General features: G+C 35.4%; 1 protein-coding gene across 2 annotated transcripts in view; it reads right to left on the bottom strand.

Annotated features, from left to right (window-relative positions):
* Positions 1-23,787, bottom strand: part of LRBA (LPS responsive beige-like anchor protein) — a 794,075-nt gene that overhangs the window by 669,925 nt on the left and 100,363 nt on the right. For both annotated transcript variants that reach the window (XM_042935320.1, XM_042935319.1), the window contains exons 5-9: positions 19,258-19,353; positions 8,108-8,229; positions 7,896-8,022; positions 7,100-7,219; positions 5,176-5,322 (exon numbers count right to left, since the gene is read on the bottom strand). In XM_042935320.1, the coding sequence (XP_042791254.1) occupies positions 5,176-5,322; positions 7,100-7,219; positions 7,896-8,022; positions 8,108-8,229; positions 19,258-19,353 (612 nt within the window). The remainder of the gene's footprint in view (positions 1-5,175; positions 5,323-7,099; positions 7,220-7,895; positions 8,023-8,107; positions 8,230-19,257; positions 19,354-23,787) is intronic.

The following is a 23,787-nucleotide window of genomic DNA, read 5'->3' as shown; positions in this document are numbered from 1 at the left end:
AATAAGTGATTTCTTTGAGTCCACAAAGTTAATCTGTGGCAGAGTAAAGATCAGAAACTAGTTCAATTAAACAAATAATTTAGCCTGTGCTACTATTCAAAGTACAGTATGTCAACATTAGCAGGTAAAAATTTTGAAAACAAATAGCTAAACATTTTTTCTATTTTGTTTGGAATTGAGGAATAAATCACTACCACTAACCAATCTAAACAAAACTAAATCTAAAACTAAAACTAAGACTTTCACATATTTCAGGAATTGCTGCTAAATTTATAGAAACAATATTCATGTGTAAATACTATTTGATATGATTAATTAAAATAAAAAAATACCCTTTCAAAGTACTTAAAGCAACATGGTACTTCATCAAACACTAAGACAATATGAAAGAAGTATTTAACCCTTCATTTCTTTTGAAATATTTATTATTTTAATCTTTAAAGCACTGAATCAATTGCAATTGCCTAGAAGCAATCCTGAGATTGCTGGTTTTCCATATCCCTGCTACCTTAAGTTATAAGGGGTTCTCTAAAACATGGATTATACAACACAACAGATTTCAACAGTAAAAAATAAAGCAAGAAGTAATTCTAGGATCATCAATTTCTCACATAACATGATTTTCAGTACAGTTTTATCACTATCTGACCATACATATGAGGAAAAGATGACTCAAATGTTAGAGATGACTACCGATAAGATTTCTGACCTAGCACTAATACCAGCAGTTATTTCTACACATTTACCATTAAGATGCCTTTCTGGACCTCAGTATACTTCATGGATAAGAATATAAACTATGACCAAGTGTGATTATCCTGGGAACAAAAGGTTGATTTAACAATATCTGAACAATTTAATATACTATATTAATAAAAACAAAAGACAACAATCGTGATCATCCCAAAAGAAGCACAAAGAACATACGACAAAATCCAGCAACGTTTCATGATGAAAACACTCAACCAGACTAGGAATAAAAGTGAACTTCCTCAAATAAACAAAGAACATCTACAAACAGCAAACACCATACTGATGGCAAAAAAAAAATGGAATGCTTTTTCTCCTAAGATCAGTAAAAATACAGGGATGTCTGCTTTCAACACTTTTCTTGTTTTTTCTTTTTTAATTTAATTGCAGTAAAACCACTTAACAGGAGATCTATCCTCTTAACAGATATTAAGTGTACAATACAGTATTTTTATAGGCACAATGTTGTACAGCAGATCACTCGAACTTGTTCACCTTGTATAACTGGAATTTTATACCCACTGATTGTCAATTCTCCTTTTCTCTCTCCCCCAGCCCATGGCAACCACCCTTCAATTCTTTGTTTCTATGAGTTTGATATTTTAGATATCTCCTATGAGTGGAATCATGCATTATTTGCCTTTCTATGACTGATATATGTGTCTCCCTCTCTCTCTGCCACTCCCCTGATCGCACTCTGTCTCTCTCTCTCAAAAATAAATAGACATTAAAAAAAATTCTTTTACAGATACTAAAAATAGCCAAAACAATCTTGCAAAAGAACAAAGTTGGAGGACTCACGCTTCCTGACTTAAAAAATGAATTACAGAGGTGCCTGAGTGGCTCAGTCGGTTAAGTGTCTGACTCTTGATTTCAGCTCAGGTCATGATTTCACTTTATGAGTTTGAGCTTCGCATCGGGCTCTACGCTGACAGTGCAATGCCTGCTTGGGATTCTCTCTTTCTCTCTCCCTCTCTCACTGCCCCTTTCTCTCTCTCTCTCTCAAAATAAATAAATCAACTTAAAAAACTGTATTACAAAACTGCAGTATTCAAGACTGTGTTCTACTGGCCTAGGGATACAGTTGGATGAAACAGAATTTAAAGTCCAGATATAAACACTTAGATTTAAGACACATAGTATCTATACTCATACTGACTGTAAACTATGTAAACACTTCAATTAAAAGGAAAGATTATCAGAGTTGATCAAAAAGCAAAACTCATTTTATAAAATTCAATATGTCTCTGATAATAATTCTCAGGAAACCAGAAATGGAAATTTCTCAACTCCATAAAAGGCATCTATAAAATATGTATGATTGCTTTCCCCCTAAAATCAGAAACAACACAAAAATGTCTATTCTCACCGGTTCTATTTATTTATACTGGTGGTCTTAGTACAAAACAAAAAAGGGAAGAGGCATAAAGACTGGAAATGAAGAAATAAAATTTACACTCTATAATAACATATGTATAGGAAATCCTAGAATACTCTAGTGAAAGTAATAGCAAATTTAGCAAGGTCAATAAACAAAATTCAACTATACACTAGAAACAAATAATTAGAAACTGAGACTTGAAATACAACTTATTACTTGAAAAACATTAAACACTTAAGAATACATTTAACAAAATGTATATATCACCTATACAAAGAAAACCAAAAAACAGTGCTGGAAGAAATTAAAGAAAACCTAAATAAATAGAGAGATACATCATATTCACAGGCTGGAAAAATCGGTATCAGTAGGATGGCCAATTCTTCTCTAATTGATCTAATATTCAATATAATACCAAATAAAATCCCAGTAGACATTTCTCTAGAAATTGATAAGCGAGTTCTAAAAAATATATCTGGAAATGCAAAGGGTTTAGAAAGCCAAAACAATTTGAAAAAGAAAAATAAAGTGAGGTTTCAGACTTCCTGTTTTCAATGCTCGCTGTGAAACTAACATTAATCAAGATAATACAGTATTGGCATAAGAAAGACATATAAGTCATTGAAATATAAAGATGCCAAGGTAAGGCAATGGAGGAAGAATGCAATTTATAAAACAACAGTACTGAGACACCACGGTGTCCATATTGGGTGGGGGGGGAGGGAAGAACCTTGACCCTTGACACAAAAAATAACTTAAAATGGATCACAGGCCTAAACAAAAATGCTGAAACTGTAAGAGAAAAACACATGAGAAAATCTTTCCAACCAATCTGTTCTTCAAAAGACACATTATGAAAACAAAAAGGTGGAGCACCTGGCTGGCTCAGTCAGTGGAGAGTACAACTCTTGATGTCAGTTCAGGTCATGATCCCAGGCTTCTGGGATCAAGCCCCACACTGGGCTCCACATTGAGCATGGAACCTGCTTAGGATTCTCTCTCTCTCCCTCTGCCCCTCTCCCCCACTCATACTCATTCTCTCTCCTAAAAAAAAAAAAAAAAAAAAAAAAAAAAGGAAGGAAAGAAGAACGAAAGAATGAAAGAAAGAAAGAAAAGTTTTAAAATAAAGAAAGAAAATAAGACAAGACACAAACCGGGGGAGAAATATTTGTAACTCATACATCTGATAAAATTCTTGTATCCAGAATATATAAAGAAATCTCAAAACTTAACAATAAGAAAACAAACAACCAAACAAAAAATACACAAAAGATGTGAACACACTTCACAAAGGAACATACAAACATGATCGATAAGCAAAAAAAAAAAAAGATGCTTGGGATCTCTACTCATTATAATAAGCAAATTAAAACCAAACTGAAATACGGCTACATACTCACTGAGATGCCTAATATTAAAAAGACCAGCAATACAAGATGCTAAGGATGTGGAGCAAGTAGAAAGCTCATATACTGCTTATAGAAATGTAAAATTATACAACTACCTTGGAAGAGAGTTTGGCAACTTCAGTTACCATATCAGTTAGTAATTCCACTCTTAAATATTTATGAAATAAAATTATGTGGCAGCACAAAGATTTATACACCAATATTCAGAGCAACTTGTTCATAACAGCCCAAAACTGGAAATAACCCTAATGTCCATCAATAGAAGAATGCATTAAAAAATTGTAGATATGGGGGCATCTGGCTGGCTCAGTCAATAAAGCATGCGACTCTTGATCTTGGGGTTATAAGTTGGAGCCCCATGATGGGTGTAGTGGTTAGTTAAAAAAAGGAATAAAATCCTTTTTAAAAAAAACTGTGATATATTAATACAATGGAATGCTACTTAGCAATAAAAAGAAAGAAACTACTACAACATAACAACATGGGATGACTCTCACAAGAAACCAAACTCTAAGGAGCACATGCTGCATGATTCCACTTACATAAAACCTTAAGAAAAACAAATCTACTCTAGTGACAGAAAGCAGATTAACAGTTTCTCTCAAGAAGAATGCAGTGGAGTTAGAGAAGTGGAAGTAACTGACTGGGAAGGGGCACAACTGAACATCTGCAGGAACAGAATTATTCCATTTCTTTAATGTTGTGGTAGTTACACTTTTGTCAAAACTAATTAAAATAAAAATATACTGAATGTAATGGTATGTAAATCAACTCAGGAAAACTGGTTTTGTTTTCAGAAAAACAGAGCAGACTAACATGCTCCCTGAAACCAAACTAGAGTAACAATGGCTTAACCCAGAGATTCCCATTTTTTTTTTTTAATGTTGATTTATTTGGAGCAGGGGAGGGACAGAGAGACAGGAGAGAGAGAAAGAATGTCAAGCAGGCTCCTTGATGCCAGCACAGAGCCCAACACAGGGCTCGAACTCAGGAACTATGAGATCAATGTCCTAAGCTGAAATCAGAGAAGTTGCTTAACCAACTGAGCCACCCAGGCACCCCACAAATTTTCTTAGTTCATGACAGTCTTAGCATTGCAGTAACTGTTTATGGTGCTTTAGATCAAAATAAATACTACTAAATAATTTGGTTCAAACAACTTTATATTTTAATAATTTAACAGCCATTTGAAAGAATTAAGGAACAAGTCAAAAGAAAAAATGTCTCTTTCATTATATTAGCAAAATTAGTTATTAATTTTTATGCATATTGAACACTGCATGAACTCTCTCAAGTTTGGAATCAGATTTCACACCATCATCCTCATTTCCTTTTCCACATTAATTTCCACATAGTACTTGTTTTTAATCACAGTAACTGTTGAAAATTTAGTTATGCAAAAACTGACATCATCAAATGTAGCATGAATGCAAGTTGAAACTTGAGCTAGTAGTATGCATAGAGGCCCACATGACAAGTATACTGTGTTTCCCTCAAAAATTTAAAGTATCCTTCAGATTCCTGTGACTTCCCTGTAGTGTCCCTGATTACTCTTTCAATTTTGTCCCATGCATCACCTACCTTTAAATCAAGTTCAACTAACACTGGTTAAGCAATGAACAGCAAGTAAAGTACCTTATATCCCAGTCCCAACTGATAAATAGCAAAAATCTGAGCAGCATTAAGAGCTTCACTAAAAAGGTAAACTGCAGTCATCTGACCACAGAATACTCTATTTGCATCTGCTGTTTCTGACGAGCCCAGGAAACATTTGTCAAAGGTCTGTGAAAGAAAACAGATTGTATTAAAGAAAAAACAACAATATCTCAAGAAATAATAACCTATATTGATTAAATGTTTCAGGATAAATTTTGGTATAAATGTTTCATCTGTTCTAATCTGGCTAAATTAAAATAATTCATTTAGCATTTCACTTAATTCATTATTATCAAGTGTAGAGATCAAGAAAGACATCATAAAAAAGGAGAAAGCCAAAGTTTTCCAGAGTACAATAAATAAAATCTGACGACAAAGTGTATGTAAGAAAGAAGAGTCAAAGAAATCATGATGGATTCTGAAGGTTCATACTTGAGTAACCAAAAAAGCAAATGGAAGAACAGTCTTTGTTATAAGAAGGAAAATCATGAGTTACGTTTAGGACATAATCTGCCTTTCGGCGAGTTAATATGTATGGAGCCAACATGAATGGAGAAGCAGGGTTCTGTAAGTTTGGTGAGAAGTTAAAATTGTAAAGACAGACTTTTGCAGATATCAAGGTATAGACAATGGGTGAGATCATGGAATACAATCTCTCAAATGTGTAAATCCAGAAAAGCAGATGCATGTATCTCTTCTAACGTTAAAAACAAAAAAAATTCTCTTAACATCTAGGTTACAAACCACATTTTAAAAATCCACGTGTCCACAAAGAAAGACTAAAGTTCTTCACATCCCTTTAAATGGTTATGCAACAAAAAAATCATTAGAAAGAATGTTGAAAAATAAATACGTATTGATATTAGGGAATACAGAAAAGTTGTTAACATTTGGCTTCTCAAGACAATCCACCTAAGTCAAATCACTGCTTCACATGCTGGTGATCTTGGCAAATTACTTAATCTCTCTGTGCTTCAGTCTCCTTACCTGTAAAATGGGAGATTATAATAGTACTTATCTTGCAAGGTTGGTGCTTTTAGAAAATAAAGGTATTTATTACAATGCTTGGAGTACAAGAAGCACTCAATAAAAGTTAACATAAGGAAAAAACAGGCCAAAAAACAACATATATATCTGATGCCCTTTTTGTGTTTTCAAAAAAAAAAAAAGGAGAGCTAACATTTACTGAGCACTTACTCTGTACAAGGCACTCTACTAATTAATTTGTAAACAGTATCTCATGTAGTTATCACATTAACCTTCTGAGATACGTACTATTTTACACCCATTTTCAGGTGGAGAAAACTTAGGCCTAATAGATTAAGGTCATACAGTCAGTAAGTGACAGAGCTGGGATTCAAACCTAAGACTATCTGTTACAAAAACACAAGCTCTTAAGATTATCATTACATAATACATAAATATGCGTAGCATAGGATATAAAAGAAGAATTTAATGGTGAATGGTGTAATGGTTTGTAATCATTTTCCTATTTATATTTTTCAAGTTTTCTATTTGAAAATGTAATTGGTGGGGAAAAAAGAACATTTTAATTTAATTCCTATTGAAAATTTTAAATTTAATTTGAATTGTACATATCTTTTCCTCAATCCTGAAAAAATTATTACATAATAGTTATCTATAACAGCTATGAATTATTTGCAAAATTTATAAGCATGTATCATCCTACTCATTCATAAAAATGATCAGAATTCTGCTGTAGAGCTCCTAACTATACCCATTGTTACCTATAAATCCTCATCTTTACCCTATCCAGAATAATTTTTTAACAAGGACTCAACATTCTAGCCAAACTTAACTCTGCCATTGTGGTATTCTAAAATTTATACTCAATGTAAAATATATTTTTCATATTTTAAAATAATTTTTTCAAACCACTTACATCACTGGTGTTGACAAACCATGTTATCTCTCCATAGGAAGCTAGCTCACCATTCACATAACATCGAAGCTCACTGTTCTTCCATCGGTTATAAATGTGCACTATAGTTACCATATACCACTGAATAAGTAAAAAGTTTGGGAAAAAAAGGATTATGATTCTTGAAATAACTCAACCACACTCAAAATAACAAGTAAAACTTAAACTATAAGTTACAATTAAATATAAAAATAAAATAAATATCAATAAAATAGTATCAATATTCAACCTTTGGAATATTTAATCAAGGGAACTCTCAATACATAAGAACTTACTGTGAAATTACCTTTCCAACTCTTTACTATGAAAGTTTTCAAATATATCCCAAAAAAGTTAAAAGTTTAGTACAAATACCCTCTTTTCCACCATCTAGATACCACAATTGTCAACATTTTGCCACATCTGTTTTACCTATTTATCTATATGTACATACATTTTGCAGATGAACCATTTATTAATCTCTAAATTTTAAGGTACAAAAGAAAACACATATTACTACTACTACTACTACTAAAGTAACTTCCATTGATATTGTCTCATTGATATTATCCCAATACTCTATGAATAACAAAATATCATTCTTTTTATTATCCAAATCAGGGAAGTTAACAATTGTCCAGTGACTTATACTTCATTTTCTGAAACAGAATAAACAGAGTTGTGATCTACCACATGTTATGTCATTAATATTAAAACAAAGCATTTTGAAGGCTAGTATAGCTTGTTAAATTAATTACGACTTACTAACATCACATACCTTTTGTGGCTTAAAATCAAATTTCACACAGTGTTGAAAGCCTTTTCCTTTTGACTTTATTGAGGTTATAATCAAACAGCCCCCAACAAAGTGAGCAGAGTAACCAAGACCTTTGCTGGTTCTGAAACTATAAAGAATAATTTTCATTTTACCTCTAAATATCCTTTCATTCTCAAAGGAAGATAGTAACACTGACTTACAAAAATACATACCAATATAAATAGGGTTTATCCTTATCCACATTGATGTTATTCACAGGATCCATTCTTAGCCAGGTATGAAATGTAAAACCATTCTGGTATGGCCATTTGGCTATAGGAGGTAATGCAATGGCCTAAAGAAAAACATTGAGTTATTAATTCACGTGAAAAATTTTATTACTGAAATCAAGAAAATGAGACTTTACAATGCTATATATATTTCTGCTACATGTTATTCTATATCATGTTTAAAGTATTCATAAGCTTATTTATCTGAAAGACTTTTCCAAATTTTTCAAATTTTCCAAAATACATAGTAGTGATGGTAATTTAATAAAATGATAAAAACATTCCAGATGACCTGCTGGATACACTCATCTTTGCTTCATTTCTTACAATGAAGAAAAGATTCGAAAGAATTCCAAATAAAAGAGATAGGTAGTGATATCAAATTGGAAATATGTTATTCAAATGTTAAGATATTAGAATAGAGAAAGATATACAAGAAAGGAAAAGAAAAAAGTTAACAAAAAGGTTAGAATATGCTAATTTTTAATAGCAAATATAAAGCTGAACAGAATTAGTTCATAACATTTTTCCATAACATTTTTAAATTAAATTCAAAGTCACTATATAAATAACTTTACCACCTGGTTTCAAATATTATTGAAAAGATAATTTGGGGACACCTGGGTGGCTCAGTTGACTGAGTGTCTAGCTCTTAATTTCAGCTCAGGTTATGATCTTACAGTTTGTGGGATCATGCCCTGCATCAGGGTCTATGCTGACAGCACAGAGCCTACATGGGATTCTCTCTCCTCTCTCTCTGCCTCTCCCGTGCTTGCATGCACACATGCACACCCTCTCTCAAAAAATATAAACACACACTAAAAAAAATTGTTTTAAAGAAAGATCATAATTTTATTTAAAAGTACAAATTTTAAAATCAAATTTTATTTCAAAGTACATAATGAAAGCAATCCAGAATAGCAAAACAAAATCTTGAAAATGAACAAAGTTGATATTCACGCTACCAAATTCAAAACCTACCAAACAAAGCTACTATAACAAAGACTGTGTCAGGGTGCCTGGGTGGCTCAGTCGGTTAAATGTCCAACGTTGGCTCAGGTCATGATCTTGCAGTTGGTGACTTTAGGCCCGCATGAGGCTCTGTACTGACAGCTCAGAGCCTAGAGCCTGTTTCAGATTTGGTGTGCCTCTTTCTGCCCCTCCTCTACTCCCTTTCTCTCTCCCTCTTTCTCAAAGATAAATAAACACTAAAAAAAATTTTTTTAATAAAAAAAAAAAAGACTGTGTGGTACTGACGTAAAACCAGAAATACACATCAATGGACTAAAACTGAGAGCACAGAAATAAACCCCTATATTTGTGTTAAACTGATTTTCAAGAAGAATGTCAAGACAATTCAATGAAGAAACCACAGTTTATTTCAACAAATGTGCTGAGATAACTAGATATCCAAAAGCAAAAACATGAAGTTGATTACTTTCCTATATCATACACAAAAATTAACCCAAATAGATCATAGATCTCAATGTAAAAGCTAAAACTATAAAACTCTTGTAAGAAAAAAATAGAGGTAAGTTTTCATGACCCTGGGTTAGGCAAATCCTTCTTCATTATTCCACAAAAACCACAAGCAAGAAAAGAAAACATGTATGAACCGAACTTCATTAAAATTTTAAAAAGTTTGTGCTTTAAAGGATACGATCAAAAAAGTTAAGACAAAAGCCAAAAGAATGGAAGAAAATATGTGCAAATCATACATCTGATAAGCAACTTGTATTCAGAATAAAGAACTCTTACAATTCAACAAAAGACAAATAATTTAAAAATGGACAAAAGATACGAATAGACCAGACCTGTCTCCAAAGAAGATATCATACAACCAATACAGACATGAAAAAATGCTCTACATTATTAGTCACTAAAGAAATGCAAATCAAAACCACACTGAGATACTATTTGACCCCACTAGGAGGATTATAGTCAAAAAGATACCTGGGGCATATGTAAAGGGAGAAAGAAGACACATGGGGGAAGATAGGAAGGGCAGAGATGTAGTTTCGGGGAGAAACCAATGGTGGGTGCTACAGGAAGGAGCCATGGTCTTAGAAAAAGGCGAGAGACAGCCAAGAGAACACAACAGAACGCACAAAGAAAATGCTTCCCCAAACCCACTGGCTGGGAAAACGAGAGGGCCTGATTTTCATGAGTTCTTGCAATCAGTGGGGTTTAAAAACTAGTTTTAAAGGTTAGCAGGCTTGGCTGTAATAGAGTCCTTAGAGTGCTGCCCTAATTCTAGAGAGAAGGCAGGCAAACAACCCAAGGGTGCAGACAGCACAGAAGCAAGATTTGAGGGGCACCTGAGACACACTTGGCGGGAGATTACTCGCTCTTCCTGGAGCATTTCTCTGAGAGGTGAGCATGCAGGAGATGCCTTTCCAGGGACAAAGGAGCAGACTGGCGCTATTTCCTTCTCCTGCCCCTCAGCTTACACACAGAACTACAAGCAGAAAGCACCTCAGCCCCACACTGGCTGCCTAAATTGCTTACACCAAGTCCCACACCGCAGCACTGTAGCACAACTGCTCTTCTCCGTGAAGCTTGTCTCACTCCCAGCATGGCAACACACTCCCCCAGAAGACCAGCCCAGGCTGCTGCCCACGCCACATCCCTTAAAGCCTGGAGTTTTAAAACTCAGCAGGCTAGAAATTGATCTGAGGACTGAGAGAACAAAGGTGCATGTCCACAGGCAGAAAAAAACCACCACCTTGTGGAGGACAAGAACTGCACAGAGTGATTTGGGGGAGAGAGGAGCTGTAGGCACGCTGAGAGGAGGGAGCCCTGACTGCATGGAGTGGAAGGAGTCGGGGGAGAGAAAGGAGGAGTGAATAAAGAATGAAAACACACACAGGGGACTGCACAGGAAAAACTCTTCCCCAAGACTAACAACAGGGAAGAAGAGGGTTTAAATACTACAAGTTTTTTATAAATAGTGGAGTGCAGAGTCTGAAGTTTCAGGGGTCAGGGTCATTGTGCTCCTGTGAGGAAGGAGGACAGAAGCCCAACAGCAAGCAGTATCATCTGAAGATCCCCTGGGGTGCATAGAGGGAAAAAGTTTGCCTCCTTGGAGTTCATTTGGTAGCGGTAATACAGCCGCTCCAGGGGCAAAAGGTAGGCTAAGGCACCACTGAGCTGTCCAATTCACCAGCATAGGAACAAACATGCTGGCTGAGGGCAGAAAAACTTGGTGCCAGCTTTCTGCTGTGATTTACCATAAACTCCAAACCACACTGAGCAATCCCACAATCCTTTTCTGGGACAAGCCAGTACAGGCCACAGTGCAGCAAGACCTACCCCAGAGACTCAGCACAAGGCCTCACTGTGGGGCATCTCTCAAGTTTAGAGTTTTGAAATACAGCCTCGCCTGAAATATAATACAGGAGGGCTGTGCTGCCTGACAGATGGACAGCTTACACAGGGTGAAGGCAGGGATCTGACAGAAGTCAGGGTCACAGGAGGGGTGACTGTTTGCTCTTCTGCGAGGGCTTACAGAGAAGCAGCAGATAACAGCTCCCTATTCCAGAGAGGAGACAGCAGGCAAAGCCATTTTCACCACGAGCCCACCAGATGACCCACTTCAGTGACCTAAACAGCACCATCAGTGGGAGACCGGCCACTACACCAAGCTCCCCTATCCCCCCGCCCTGACTCCTCACCGCCACCACCATCCCCCACCACCCTGCACCATGTAGATGCATCCCCTCTAGAGCAAGTAGGCCTAAGAATCAGATCAACAGGGTCCTCCCCTAGAGGACCAGCACAAAGCCCTGGCACAAACAAGTCTACTGATCATAGAATGCTGCAAGGCTTCAGCGATAGGGGAAAGAGGATCTAATTTACTTTGTATTTTTTATTTTTAATACTTTAATTCTTTTTAATTTATACATATAAATGCATATACACATACATATTTCTTAACTGCTATTTTTTAGGATCTTCTTTTAACAAGCAGACCAAAACACACCTAGAATCCACTTAAATTTTTTTTCTAGACAAAGTGACAAGAGGAAGTAATTCACCCCAAAAGAAAGAACAGCAAGTAGAAATCAGAGCCAGGGATTTAATCAAAACAGATATAAGAGAGATGTTTGAACTAAAAATTAAAACAACAATTACAAGAATACTAGCTGGGTTTGAAAAAAGTATAGAAGACACTAGTGAATCCCTACTACAGGGATAAAACACCTAAAACCTAGTCAGACCAATATTAAAAATGCTATAACTGAGATGCAAACATAAATGAATGACATAGTAATGAGGATGAACAAAAGCAGCAAAACGAATCAGTGATACAGAATATAAAATTATGGAAAATAATGACATTGAAAAGAAGAGGGAGAGAAAGGTACTGGTTCACAAAAGTAGACTCAGGAAACTCAGTGACTTCTTAAAATGTGCTAACATTCATATCATAAGAGTCCCAGAAGATAAAAAAGACAGAATAAGGGCAGATGATTTATGTTAGCAAATTATAGTTGAAAACTTGCCTAATCTGGGGAAGGACACAGACATCAAAATCCAAGAAGCACAGAAAACTCACATTAAACTCAACAAAAGCCTGACCTCACCAAGATATATCATAGTCAACTTCACAAAATACACAAACAAGTAAAGAATTCTAAAAGCAACAAAGAAAAAAAGTCCTTAACTGACAAGGGAAGACAGATCATATTTACAGCAGATCTATCCACAGAAACTTAGCAGGCAAGAAAGGAATGGCAGGATATATTCAATGTGCTAAATGGGAAAAATAGGCAGCCAAGAACACTTTATGTGGCAAGGCTATCATTCAGAATAGGAGAGATAAAGAGTTTCCCAGACAAACAAAAACTAAAGAAGTTCATGATCACTAAACCAGCCCTATAAGAAATATTAAAAGGGATTCTCTGGGAATGCAAGCTGGTGCAGCCACTCTGGAAAACAGTATGGAGGTTCCTCAAAAAATTAAAAATAGAACTACCCTACGACCCAGCAATTGCACTACTAGGTATTTATCCAAGGGATACAGGTGTGCTGTTTCAAAGGGGCACATGCACCCCAATGTTTATAGCAGCACTATCAACAATAGCCAAAGTATAGAAAGAGCCCAAATGTCCATCGATGGATGAATGGATAAAGAAGATGTGGTATATATATACAATGGAGTATTACTTGGCAATCAAAAAGAAAGAAATCTTGCCATTTGCAAGTACTTGGATGGAACTGGAGGGTATTACACTAAGTGAAATTTGTCAGAGAAAGACAAATATCATATGACTTCACTCATGTGAGGACTTTAAAAGACAAAACAGATGAACATAAAGGAAGGGAAGCAAAAATAATATAAAAACAGGGAGGGGGACAAAACAGAAGAGACTCATAAATATGGAGAACAAACAGAGGGTTACTGGAGGGGTTGTGGGAGGGGGGAATGGGCTAAATGGATAAGGGTCATTAAGGAATCTATTCCTGAAATCATTGTTGCACTATATGCTAACTAATTTGGATGCAAATTTAAAAAAAGAAAAGAAAAGAAAAGAAAAGAAAAGAAAAGAAAAGAAAAGAAAAGAAAAGAAACAGAAAATAATAACATGAAAAAAAAGGGGGACTCTCTGAGTGGCAAAAAAAAAAAAAATTTCTTTTTAAAAAGTCAACAAAGGCTAAAAAAGGAACAGAGAACATCACCAGAAACACCAACTTTACAGGTAACACAATGGCACTAAATGAGTATCTTTCATTTATAACTCTGAATGTAAATGGCCTAGTGTTCCTATCAAAAGACACAGGGTAACAGAACAGATATTAAAAAAAAAAAAAAAAAAAAAAAAAAAAAAAAAACACCCTTGGGGCACCTAGGTGGCTCAGTCAGCTAAGCATCCAACTTCAGCTCAGGTCATGATCTCATACTTCACGAGTTTGAGCCCCGCATTGGGCTTTGTGCTGACAGCTCAGAGCCTGGAGCCTGCTTCGGATTCTGTGTCTCCCTCTTTCTGTGCCCCTCCCCCAATCACCCTCTATGTCTGTCTGTCTGTCTCTGTCTCTCTCTCTCTCAAAAATATATAAACATTAAAAAATTAAAAAAAAAAAAAAACAAAAACAAACAAGATCCATCTATATACTGCCTGCAAGAGACTCATTTTAGACCTAAAGACATCTGCAGATTGAAAGCGAGGGGACTAAAAGCCCTTAATGGATGCCAAAAGAAAGCCATTGTAACCATGCTTACATCAGACAAACTAGATTTTAAAACAAAGACTGAAATAAGAGATGAAGAAGGGCATTATATCATAATTAAGGGGTCTATCCATCATAAAGATCTAATAGTTGTAAACATTTATGCCCCCAACATGAAGGCACCAAAATATATTAATCAATTAATACCAAACAAAAAGGAACACATTGACAATACAATAATAGTAGGGGACTTTAAAACCCTTCCACAGCAATGGACAGATCATCTAGGCAGAAAATCAACAAGGAAACAATGGCTTTGAATGACACCTGGACCAGATGGACTTAATGGATATATTCAGAACATTCCATCCTAAAGCAGCACAAAATACATTCTTTTCAAGTGCACATGGAACATTCCCCAGAACAGATCACATACTGGGTCACAAATCAGCCCTCCACAAGTACAAACAGCCTGAGACCATACCATTCATATTTTCATACAATGCTATGAAACTTGAAGTCACCATAAGAAAAATATCTGTAAAGACCACAAATACATGGAAGTTAAAGATCATCCTACTAAAGAATGCACAGGTTTACCAGTAAACTAAAGAAGAAATTTTAAAAATACATGGAAGCAAATGAAAATGAGAACACAACAATCCAAAACTTTCGGGATGCAGCAAAGGCAATCCTAAGAAGGAAGTATATAGTAACACAAGCTTAACTCAAGGAGCAAGAAAAGTCTTAAATACACAATCTAACCTTACACCTAAAGGAGCTAGAAAAGGAACAGCAAATAAAGCCTAGACAGAAGAAGAAGGAAAATAAAGACTAGAGCATAAATAAAGGATATAGAAACAAAACAGTAGGACAGATCAACGAAACTAAGAGCTGGTTCTTTGAAATTATTAATAAAATTGATAAAGCTCTAGCCAGACATCAATGAGAAAAGAGAAAGGACCTAAACAAAACCACGAATGAAAGAGGAGAGATCACAACAACCCCACAAAAATACAAATAATCATAAAAGATTATAAAAAAAGTATATGCCAAAAACTAGGCAATCTAGAAGAAATGGACAAATTCCTAGAAACATACAAACTACCAAAACTTTGAAACAGGAAGAAATAGAAAATTTGAACATACCTATAACCAGCAAAGAAATCAAATCAGTAGTTTAAGATCTCCTAACAAACAAAAGTCCACGGCCAAATAGCTTCATAGGGGTATTCTAATACACATTTAAAGAGTTAATACCTATTCTTCTCAAGTTGTTCCAAAAAACAGAAATGGAAGAAAAACTTCCAAAGCCCTTCTACAAGACCAGCATTACCTGGATTCCAAAACCAGACAAATAACCCACTATGAAAGAGAATTACAGGCCAATATCCCTGATGAATACTGATGCAAAAATTCTCAACAAGATAGTAGCAAACCAAATCCAACAGTACATTAAAAGAATTAATCACCATGATCAAGTGGGAATAATCTATTCCTGGGCTGCAGGGCTGGTTCAATACTCACAAATCAATCAATGTGATACTTAATGCACTTAATAACATGCACTTAATAAATTCTTAATATATTTATTAAGATACAACATGTATGTATGTACATGTACATGTACATTATGTATTAAGATACAATATGCACTTAATAAAAGAAAGGATAAGAACTGTATGATCCTGTAAGCAGATACAGAAAAAGCATTTGACAAAATACAGCATCCATTCTTGATAAAAACCCTCAACAAAGTAGGGATAGATGGAACATACCACAACATAATAAAGGCCATATTTGAAAGACCCACAGCTAATATCCTCAATATCGGCAAAAACGGAGAGCTTTTTCTCTATAGTCAAAAACAAGCCAGGGATGTCCACTTTCACCATTACTAATTAACATAATACTGGAAGTCTTAGCCTCAGCAATCAGACAACAAAAAGAAATAAAGGCATTGAAATTGGCAAGGAAAGACTCAAACTTTCACTACTTGCAGATGACATGATACTCTATGTAGAACACCTGAAAGACTCCACCAAAAAACTGCTAGCACTAATACATGAATTCAGCAAAGTCACAAGATATAAAATCAAAGTACAGAAATCTGTTGCATTTCTATCCACCAACAACAAAGCAGAAGAGTAAATCGAAGAATTTCTCCAAAAAATTAAGACACCTAGAAATAAACCTAACCAAAGGGGTAGAAAATCTGTACTCTTAGGTAGGAAACTGAAGAGGACACAAAGAAATGGAAAAACATTCCATGCTCATGGATTGGAAGGACAAACATTGTTACAATGTCTATACTACCCAAAGCAATCTACGCATTTAATGCAATCCCTACCAAAATACCACCAGCAGTTTTCATCGACTTAAAATAAATAATCTTAAAATTTGTATGGAACCACAAAAGATCCCAAATAACCAAAGTAATCCTGAAAAAGAAAAGCAAAGCTGAAAGTACCATGATTCCAGAGGTCAATCTATATCACAAAGCTGTAGACATAAAGAAAGCATGGTACCGGCACAAAAACTAACACACAGATCAATGCAACAGAATACAAAACCCAGAAATGGACTCACAACTATATGGTCAATTCATCTTCAACAAAGCAGAAAAGAATAGCCAATTGAAAAAAGGCCATTTCTTCAACAAATGGTGTTGGGAAAACCAGACAGCAACATGCAGAAAAATGAAACTGGACCACTTTCTCAGACCATACAGGAAAAGAAATTCAAAATGGTTGAAAGGCCTAAATGTGAGACAGGACACCATGAAAATCCTAGAGAAGAACACAGGCAGAAACATCTCTAACCTCAACTTTAGCAAGTTGCTACACATGTCAGTGGAAGACAAGTGAAACAGAAACAAAAATGAACTACTGGGACTTCATCAAGATAAAGAGCTTCCACACTAAACTAAAGGCAGCCTATAGAATGGGAGAAGATATTTGCAAATGACAGATCTGATAAAGAGTTAGTATCCAAAATCTGTAAACAGCTTATGTAACTCAAAACCCCCCAAAAAACAAATAATCCAGTTAAGAAATGGACAGAAGACATGAACAGACATTTTTCCAAAGAAGACTTACATGTGGCTAACAGACAATTGAAAAGATGTTCAACATCACTCATTATCAGGGAAATACAAATCAAAACCACAGTACGATACCACCTCACACCAGTCGGAATGGCTAAAATTAACAGCACAGGAAACAACAGGAGTTGTCGAGGATATGGAGAAAGGGGAACCCTCTTGCACTGTGGTGGGAATGCAAACTGGTGCAGCCACTCTGGAAAACAGCATGGAGGTTCCTCAAAAAGTTAAAAATAGAACTACCCTGCAACCCAGCAATTGCACTACTAAGTATTTACAAGGGATACAGGTGTGCTGCGTCAAAGGGGTACACGTACCCCAATGTTTATAGCAGCACTATCGACAATAGCCAAAGTATGGAAAGAGCCCAAATGCCCGTCAACAGATGAATGGATAAAGAAGACATGGTGTGTAAACACACACACACACACACACACACACACACACAAATGGAGTATTACTCAGCAATCAAAAAGAATGAAATCTTGCCATTTGCAACTACATGGATGGAACCAGAAATCGTATGATTTCACTCATATGAGGAATTTAAGATACAAAACAGATGAACGTAAGGGAAGGGCAGCAAAAATAATACAAAAACAAGGAGGGGGACAAAACATAAGAGACTCTTAAATACAGAGAACAAACTGAGGGTTGCTGGAGGTGTTATGGCTGGTTGGATCGGCTAAATGGGTAAGGGGCATTAGGGAGGACACTTGTTGGGATGAACACTGGGTTTTATACATAGGGGCTGAATCACTGGAATCTACTCCTGAAATCATTATAACACTATATGCTAACTAACTTGGATATAAATTAAAAAATTAAAAAATTAAAAATTAAAAAAAGATATTATCAAAAGCAAAGTAAAAAGTGACAAAAGATAATCTCAGTAAGAACAGACTGAAATATCTTCAAAGAAAAATTTGCTTATAACAAGCAGACCAACGTAATATGAGGACGTTAAAAAGCTCTATATATAACATATATACATTACATAATGCACTCCTATAAAACTTTGAAACATTACAGATATTACCAGCAATATCTTCTTTATAAACTGATTAATTAACAGCTTATAAGAATGCTGAAACTGGGGGCACCTTGGTGGCTAAACCGGTTAAGCATCTGACTCTTGCTTTCAGCTCAGGTCATGATTTCACAGTTAGTGAGATCAAGCCCTGCCTGGGGCTCTACGGTGACAGCAGGGAACCTGCTTGGGATTCTCCCTCTCCACCCCTCCCCTGCTCACACCCACGTGGGCTTTCTGGCTTTCTCTCTTTCTCTCTCTCTTTCTCTCTCTCTCTCTCTCTCAAAATAATTAAATAAATTTAAACAAAAAAAAAGAATGCTGAAACTGATAAAATTTGGCAATTCACAAGTTAGGAACTCTTGCCAAAAAGTTTCAAAGAGTTATTGTCATTCTATACACCAGGTGTAAAAGAAACAGGAGTGGGGAAATACAAGGCTAAAGAAAGATGTTCAGTAAGATAGAAAGTGAAAGTGTTACACCTAAATATCTATTTGAGAATTCAGAGGAAAATTCTGAAGACAACATGGCTTATGTTTAAAAGAACTGGGTTCTTCTTAGTCCACTGTTGTCCCAAGCTGTAAATGGGCAGCTTTCTTAACTTCTTTGAGCCTGTATTTCTTCACTTCTAAAACAGGAAAAAGTAACACGAATAACTGCTGTAAGGAATTTAGGTTGTACAAAGAAGTTTCTGCCTAACACAAAACCTATCAGGGGTGTTTACAGAGCTATCCTTTCGGGAAACCAAGGAAAGCATTCCAAGTGATATCCTCATTAAAATTTACTTACTGCAGCGCTCTTTCCTGGAAAGTTGAAAAAGGCATCAGGACCATACTTCTGAGGCATATGCTTTAACACAGACAGCAACTTCCCAGCATGTGGAGGCTATGAAAATAATCAACAATTCATTAACTGCATTATTCACCATAAAACAACTTATTTTTCATATACTCATACTTTAATATACTCAAGAATAACCAAAAAATGTTTTAAACTAAAAGCATATAAAAAGAATGTTATTTTCACTATCTTAAAGAAATATACAATGTAGTCTATGCCATTTTCATAATATGATGGAAGGTATAAGGTGTTTGATAAAAGTGCCAATAGCACCCGACACTTGAAACTTCTCCACACTACAGCAAAAATTATCTTTTAAAATTACAAACTACATCAACCCATCACCCATCTCTCTTTAAAACACTTTTTAAATTTAACAAATAAATAATGCTTACTATATTACCCTGTTGAAGACTGTTTTTAAAGAAACAATAAAAATATTTTAACCTTATAACCATCCTAGGGGTGGTACTATTATTATCCCATTTTATAGAGGAGGACTCAGAGGCAGAGGAACATTTCGAAGGTAACATAACTAGCCAGTAGCAAAGCTGGGATCAGAACTCAGCCTGACTTCAGAGCCCATACTTTAAATCACTACACTCTCACCTATTATGCTACCTCTCCTATAGCTTCTCATTGTCTTTAAAATAAAGACCAAAACCCCCTTTTAGGGCACCTTGGGTGGCTCAGTGTTTAAGCGCCCAACTCTTTTTTGGGGCTCAGGTCCTATCTCAGGTCGTGAGTTCGAGCCCTACATCTGGCTCCATGCTGTGAGAACAGAGCCTGCTTGGGATTCTCCCTCCCTCTCTCCTGCTCGCATTCTCTCTCCCTCTCTTTCTCTCTCAAAATAAATAAATAGACTTTACAAAAGTCTATTTTGTATATTTTAAAAGGTCAAAACTCTTAACATAGCCCTCAAGATACTCTATCTACCTCACTAGCCTCATTTTGCATTTCTATCTTCCTCTCTCTCTGCACTCCATCCACAAAGCCCTCTCTGCCTTCTTCCTAACAACAGGGCCTGAACACAAACTATTCCTTCAGCTTAAAATGTTCTCACTAGGCCTACTTCCCTCCCCTCTTAACTAAATATAAATCTTCTCCATCTTTTAGAGCTGACCTTAATGGTTACTTCCTTATGGCAGTCTTCCCTGACCTCTGAAACTGGATCCAAGCTCCCTATCATATTTCCAATATTACCTTAACTATATAGCATGTAAAAAAGTTGTAACACTACATTTATTTAATGCCTCTTTGACCCACAAGTCTCCTGTGATACACAAAACAACCAATAGCTAAAATAAAAAGGCTTATTTATAAGGAAAAGCAAAGATCAGATATACATTATCATTTTAATCAGTTTACAAGTAAATAGGATAAAGTGTAGTACATTCTTCATTAAAAGTTCAAAACAGGGTCAAACCACAAGTGAAATCACTGGCTTGCTTTCATCTTATTTGGTATCTGCTCTTAGTTATCATGACTATCGAGAAGAGTCCAGCAATCTTTTACCTAAATGTTAAGTGGAAAGCTTCATTCTTAAGTGATCAAGAAATTTTCAATTAGCGACACCACACAATTATAAAAGTATACAATCATATTGATTTTTTTAAATCAATAAAAATGAAATAACCAAAATCAGCTGCAGTCAAAAATAAAAATATATATAGTGTTAACCATTCTATGAATGGTTAATGACTGAGCAAGGCCTTGCTCGGTTTTGTATGTTTCGGGGTTTCTTTTGCGGGGCGGGGCTTAAAGATTTTATTTTTAAGTCATCTCTACATCCAATGTGGTGCTCAAACTCACAACCCAAGACCAAGAGTTGCATGTTCCACCAAATCAGCCAAGGAGGCACCCCAAGGCCTGATCCTTTTATTAACAGTTCATTATTTTTCCCTTTATGCCCTAAACCTATTGTCATTCTACTCCCAATCACATAAGCAACTATGTAAATACCTTTAATCTTTTTATGTGTTCCTTCAAAAGTATTTTTGTGTGATCCTCATAATTTAAAGGATCTTTGGTCAGATATATGAATCTGTTTCTTTCTGCTTCTTGCATCTATTCATATTAACTTTTACATTGATTCTAACTGCCATATAATAATCTATTCTATGCATCCAATACATTTAATCTATCTACTATCATAACAATAAACCCCTATGGTGACAATTCAGTGCCATCAAAAACAATGAGAACATTGAACATCCTCAAGTGTATTTTCCTTATGAAACTGAGAATTTCATACAACACCCACTCAGGAGGAAATTACTAAGTCACTGGGTTTGAGTATAAATTTATGCAACTAATTAGTGCTAGATTACTCAAGTTTGGCTAAATGAGTTTACTCCAACCACTAGAACACAAGTTTAAAATAACCCTATCCCCCCAGTTATATTTGCTATTATCCAACTTTATAAGCCTTAACACTAATAGACATAAAGTAACATACCAATTTTGTTTTAATTTGAACATCTCTAATTATTACTGACTTTGTGTTTATTTGATTGTTGGGTTTCTATCTCTATAAATACACATTTATTCATATCCATTGCTATTTTCTCAGAGTTTTCTATATTCACCAACAGAAATGTACTCATTATATATTCAGAATAAAGACACTGAATATAAATCAAAACTAAAATGAAACTAGTATATATACAGTCCCTGACTTCTGATGGTCCAACTTAGAATTTTTTTCTTCACAATGGTGAAGAAAAATGGTAAAGAAAAATGGTGAAGCTATATGCATTCAGTAGAAATAGTACTTTGAACTTTGAATTTTAATCTTTTCCCAGGCAGTGACATGCAACATGCAGTGCAATACTCTCTCGGGATGCTGGGCAGTGGCAACAAGTCACAGCTCCCAGCCAGCCACAAAGTCACAAGGATAAACAACTGATACACTTACAACCATTCTGTACCCACACAACCTTTCTGTTTTGCACTTTGAATTCAGTATGCAATAAATTACATGATATATTCAACACTGTATCACAAAACAGGCTTTGTGTTACATGATTTTGCCCAACTGTAGGCTAATATAAGTGTTCTGATAGGCTAAGCTATGATGTTTGATAAGTTAGGTGTATTAAATGTATTTTCACCTTTTAACATTTTCAACTTACAATGTGTTTATCAAAATGGAGCCCCACTCCAAGTCAAAGAAGATCTGTACTTTCTCTTCTGGCCATGACACAGTACCAGGGTCTAGACTTATCAACTCACTCTAAGCAACTAGAATACTGGATAAAATGTATGAAACAGAAACTGTTTTTAGACATGGAAGAAGTAGCTCAAGACACTGATACTTGAGAAAAGGAAACAAAATGAGCCATGAGATTACCAGATTTTCTACCAGGATGCAATTTCCATACCACTGCACAGGAAAAGGGAAACCAAACAGAATGTGAAGTTCTCATTGACTTAATGAGACAGAAATTGCAGTGTGGGGTAGTCTGAGGAGGATGAAAGCTTCAAGCAGAGTACTACAGAGAAAAGAGCTATGCAGGTAAGAAGTTCCAAAATCTACACTGATCTTAATCCTCCTTGACTTAATACCAAACTATCCATGCCTATCATAAAACTGAACAAGGTGAGGCCAAGATATTGAAAGCTATAAGTCAAAGAATTTTTACAGCTACTATACAGCCAGAAATTGAGACCCTACTAGGTACAGTGGAATGCCCACAGAGCCTTACACTACCTCTTACCCCGTATCTCAGATGTAGGGTCATTCAGAGAGACCCTAAAAGAATCAGGCCTGAATAAGGAAGCTAAACTAGCCTTAGAATAACAGACAATCTAGACCTGACCAAAACAAAACTTTTAAACTAGTCTGTAAGAGTAAAGTTGATCCACAAATAATTTATCCATCTACAAAAACAGTCTAACAATCTGAAAAAGAATATGACAAAATCTAGCACTCAACCAGGAACAATTCAGTGTATCTAACATCACTGGATCTAAAATCACTAGCATTAGAAGCAGGAAAATATGACCTATAAGCAGACACAAAATCCATGAGTAAAAAACTGATCTAGAAAATGATAAAGATGATAGAATTAGTAGAAAATAACATGAGAGCAACTATTATATTATAAATATGCTCAATAGTCCCAAGGATTTAAAGGAAAACATGAACATAATGAGGAAAAATAAAAGATATTAAAAGAACTGAACAGAATCTTTAGAAATAAAAATATCTGAACTCTGAAAATTTTACTGGATAGAATTAACACACTGCAGGAGAAACAAAAGAGCGGTTACTTTAAAAATACAGTAATATAAAAAGCAATCTAAAATGAAACACAAAGGGAAAAGGCTGAAAAACAAGTGAACAGATCTCAGTGACCTACTGGGCACTATCAAGAGAGCTAACATACATGTAATTATAGTCCCAGAAGGAGGAGGGAGGGACAAAAACATGACACTTAAAAAAATAATGACCAAAATGTTTCCAAATTTGCTGAA

Source organism: Panthera leo, chromosome B1 (genome assembly GCF_018350215.1).
Source record: "Panthera leo isolate Ple1 chromosome B1, P.leo_Ple1_pat1.1, whole genome shotgun sequence".
In the NCBI taxonomy this organism is placed as follows: domain Eukaryota; kingdom Metazoa; phylum Chordata; class Mammalia; order Carnivora; family Felidae; genus Panthera; species Panthera leo.
Note: the sequence above shows the minus strand (reverse complement) of the source record. Positions and strands in the feature narration are given on the sequence as shown.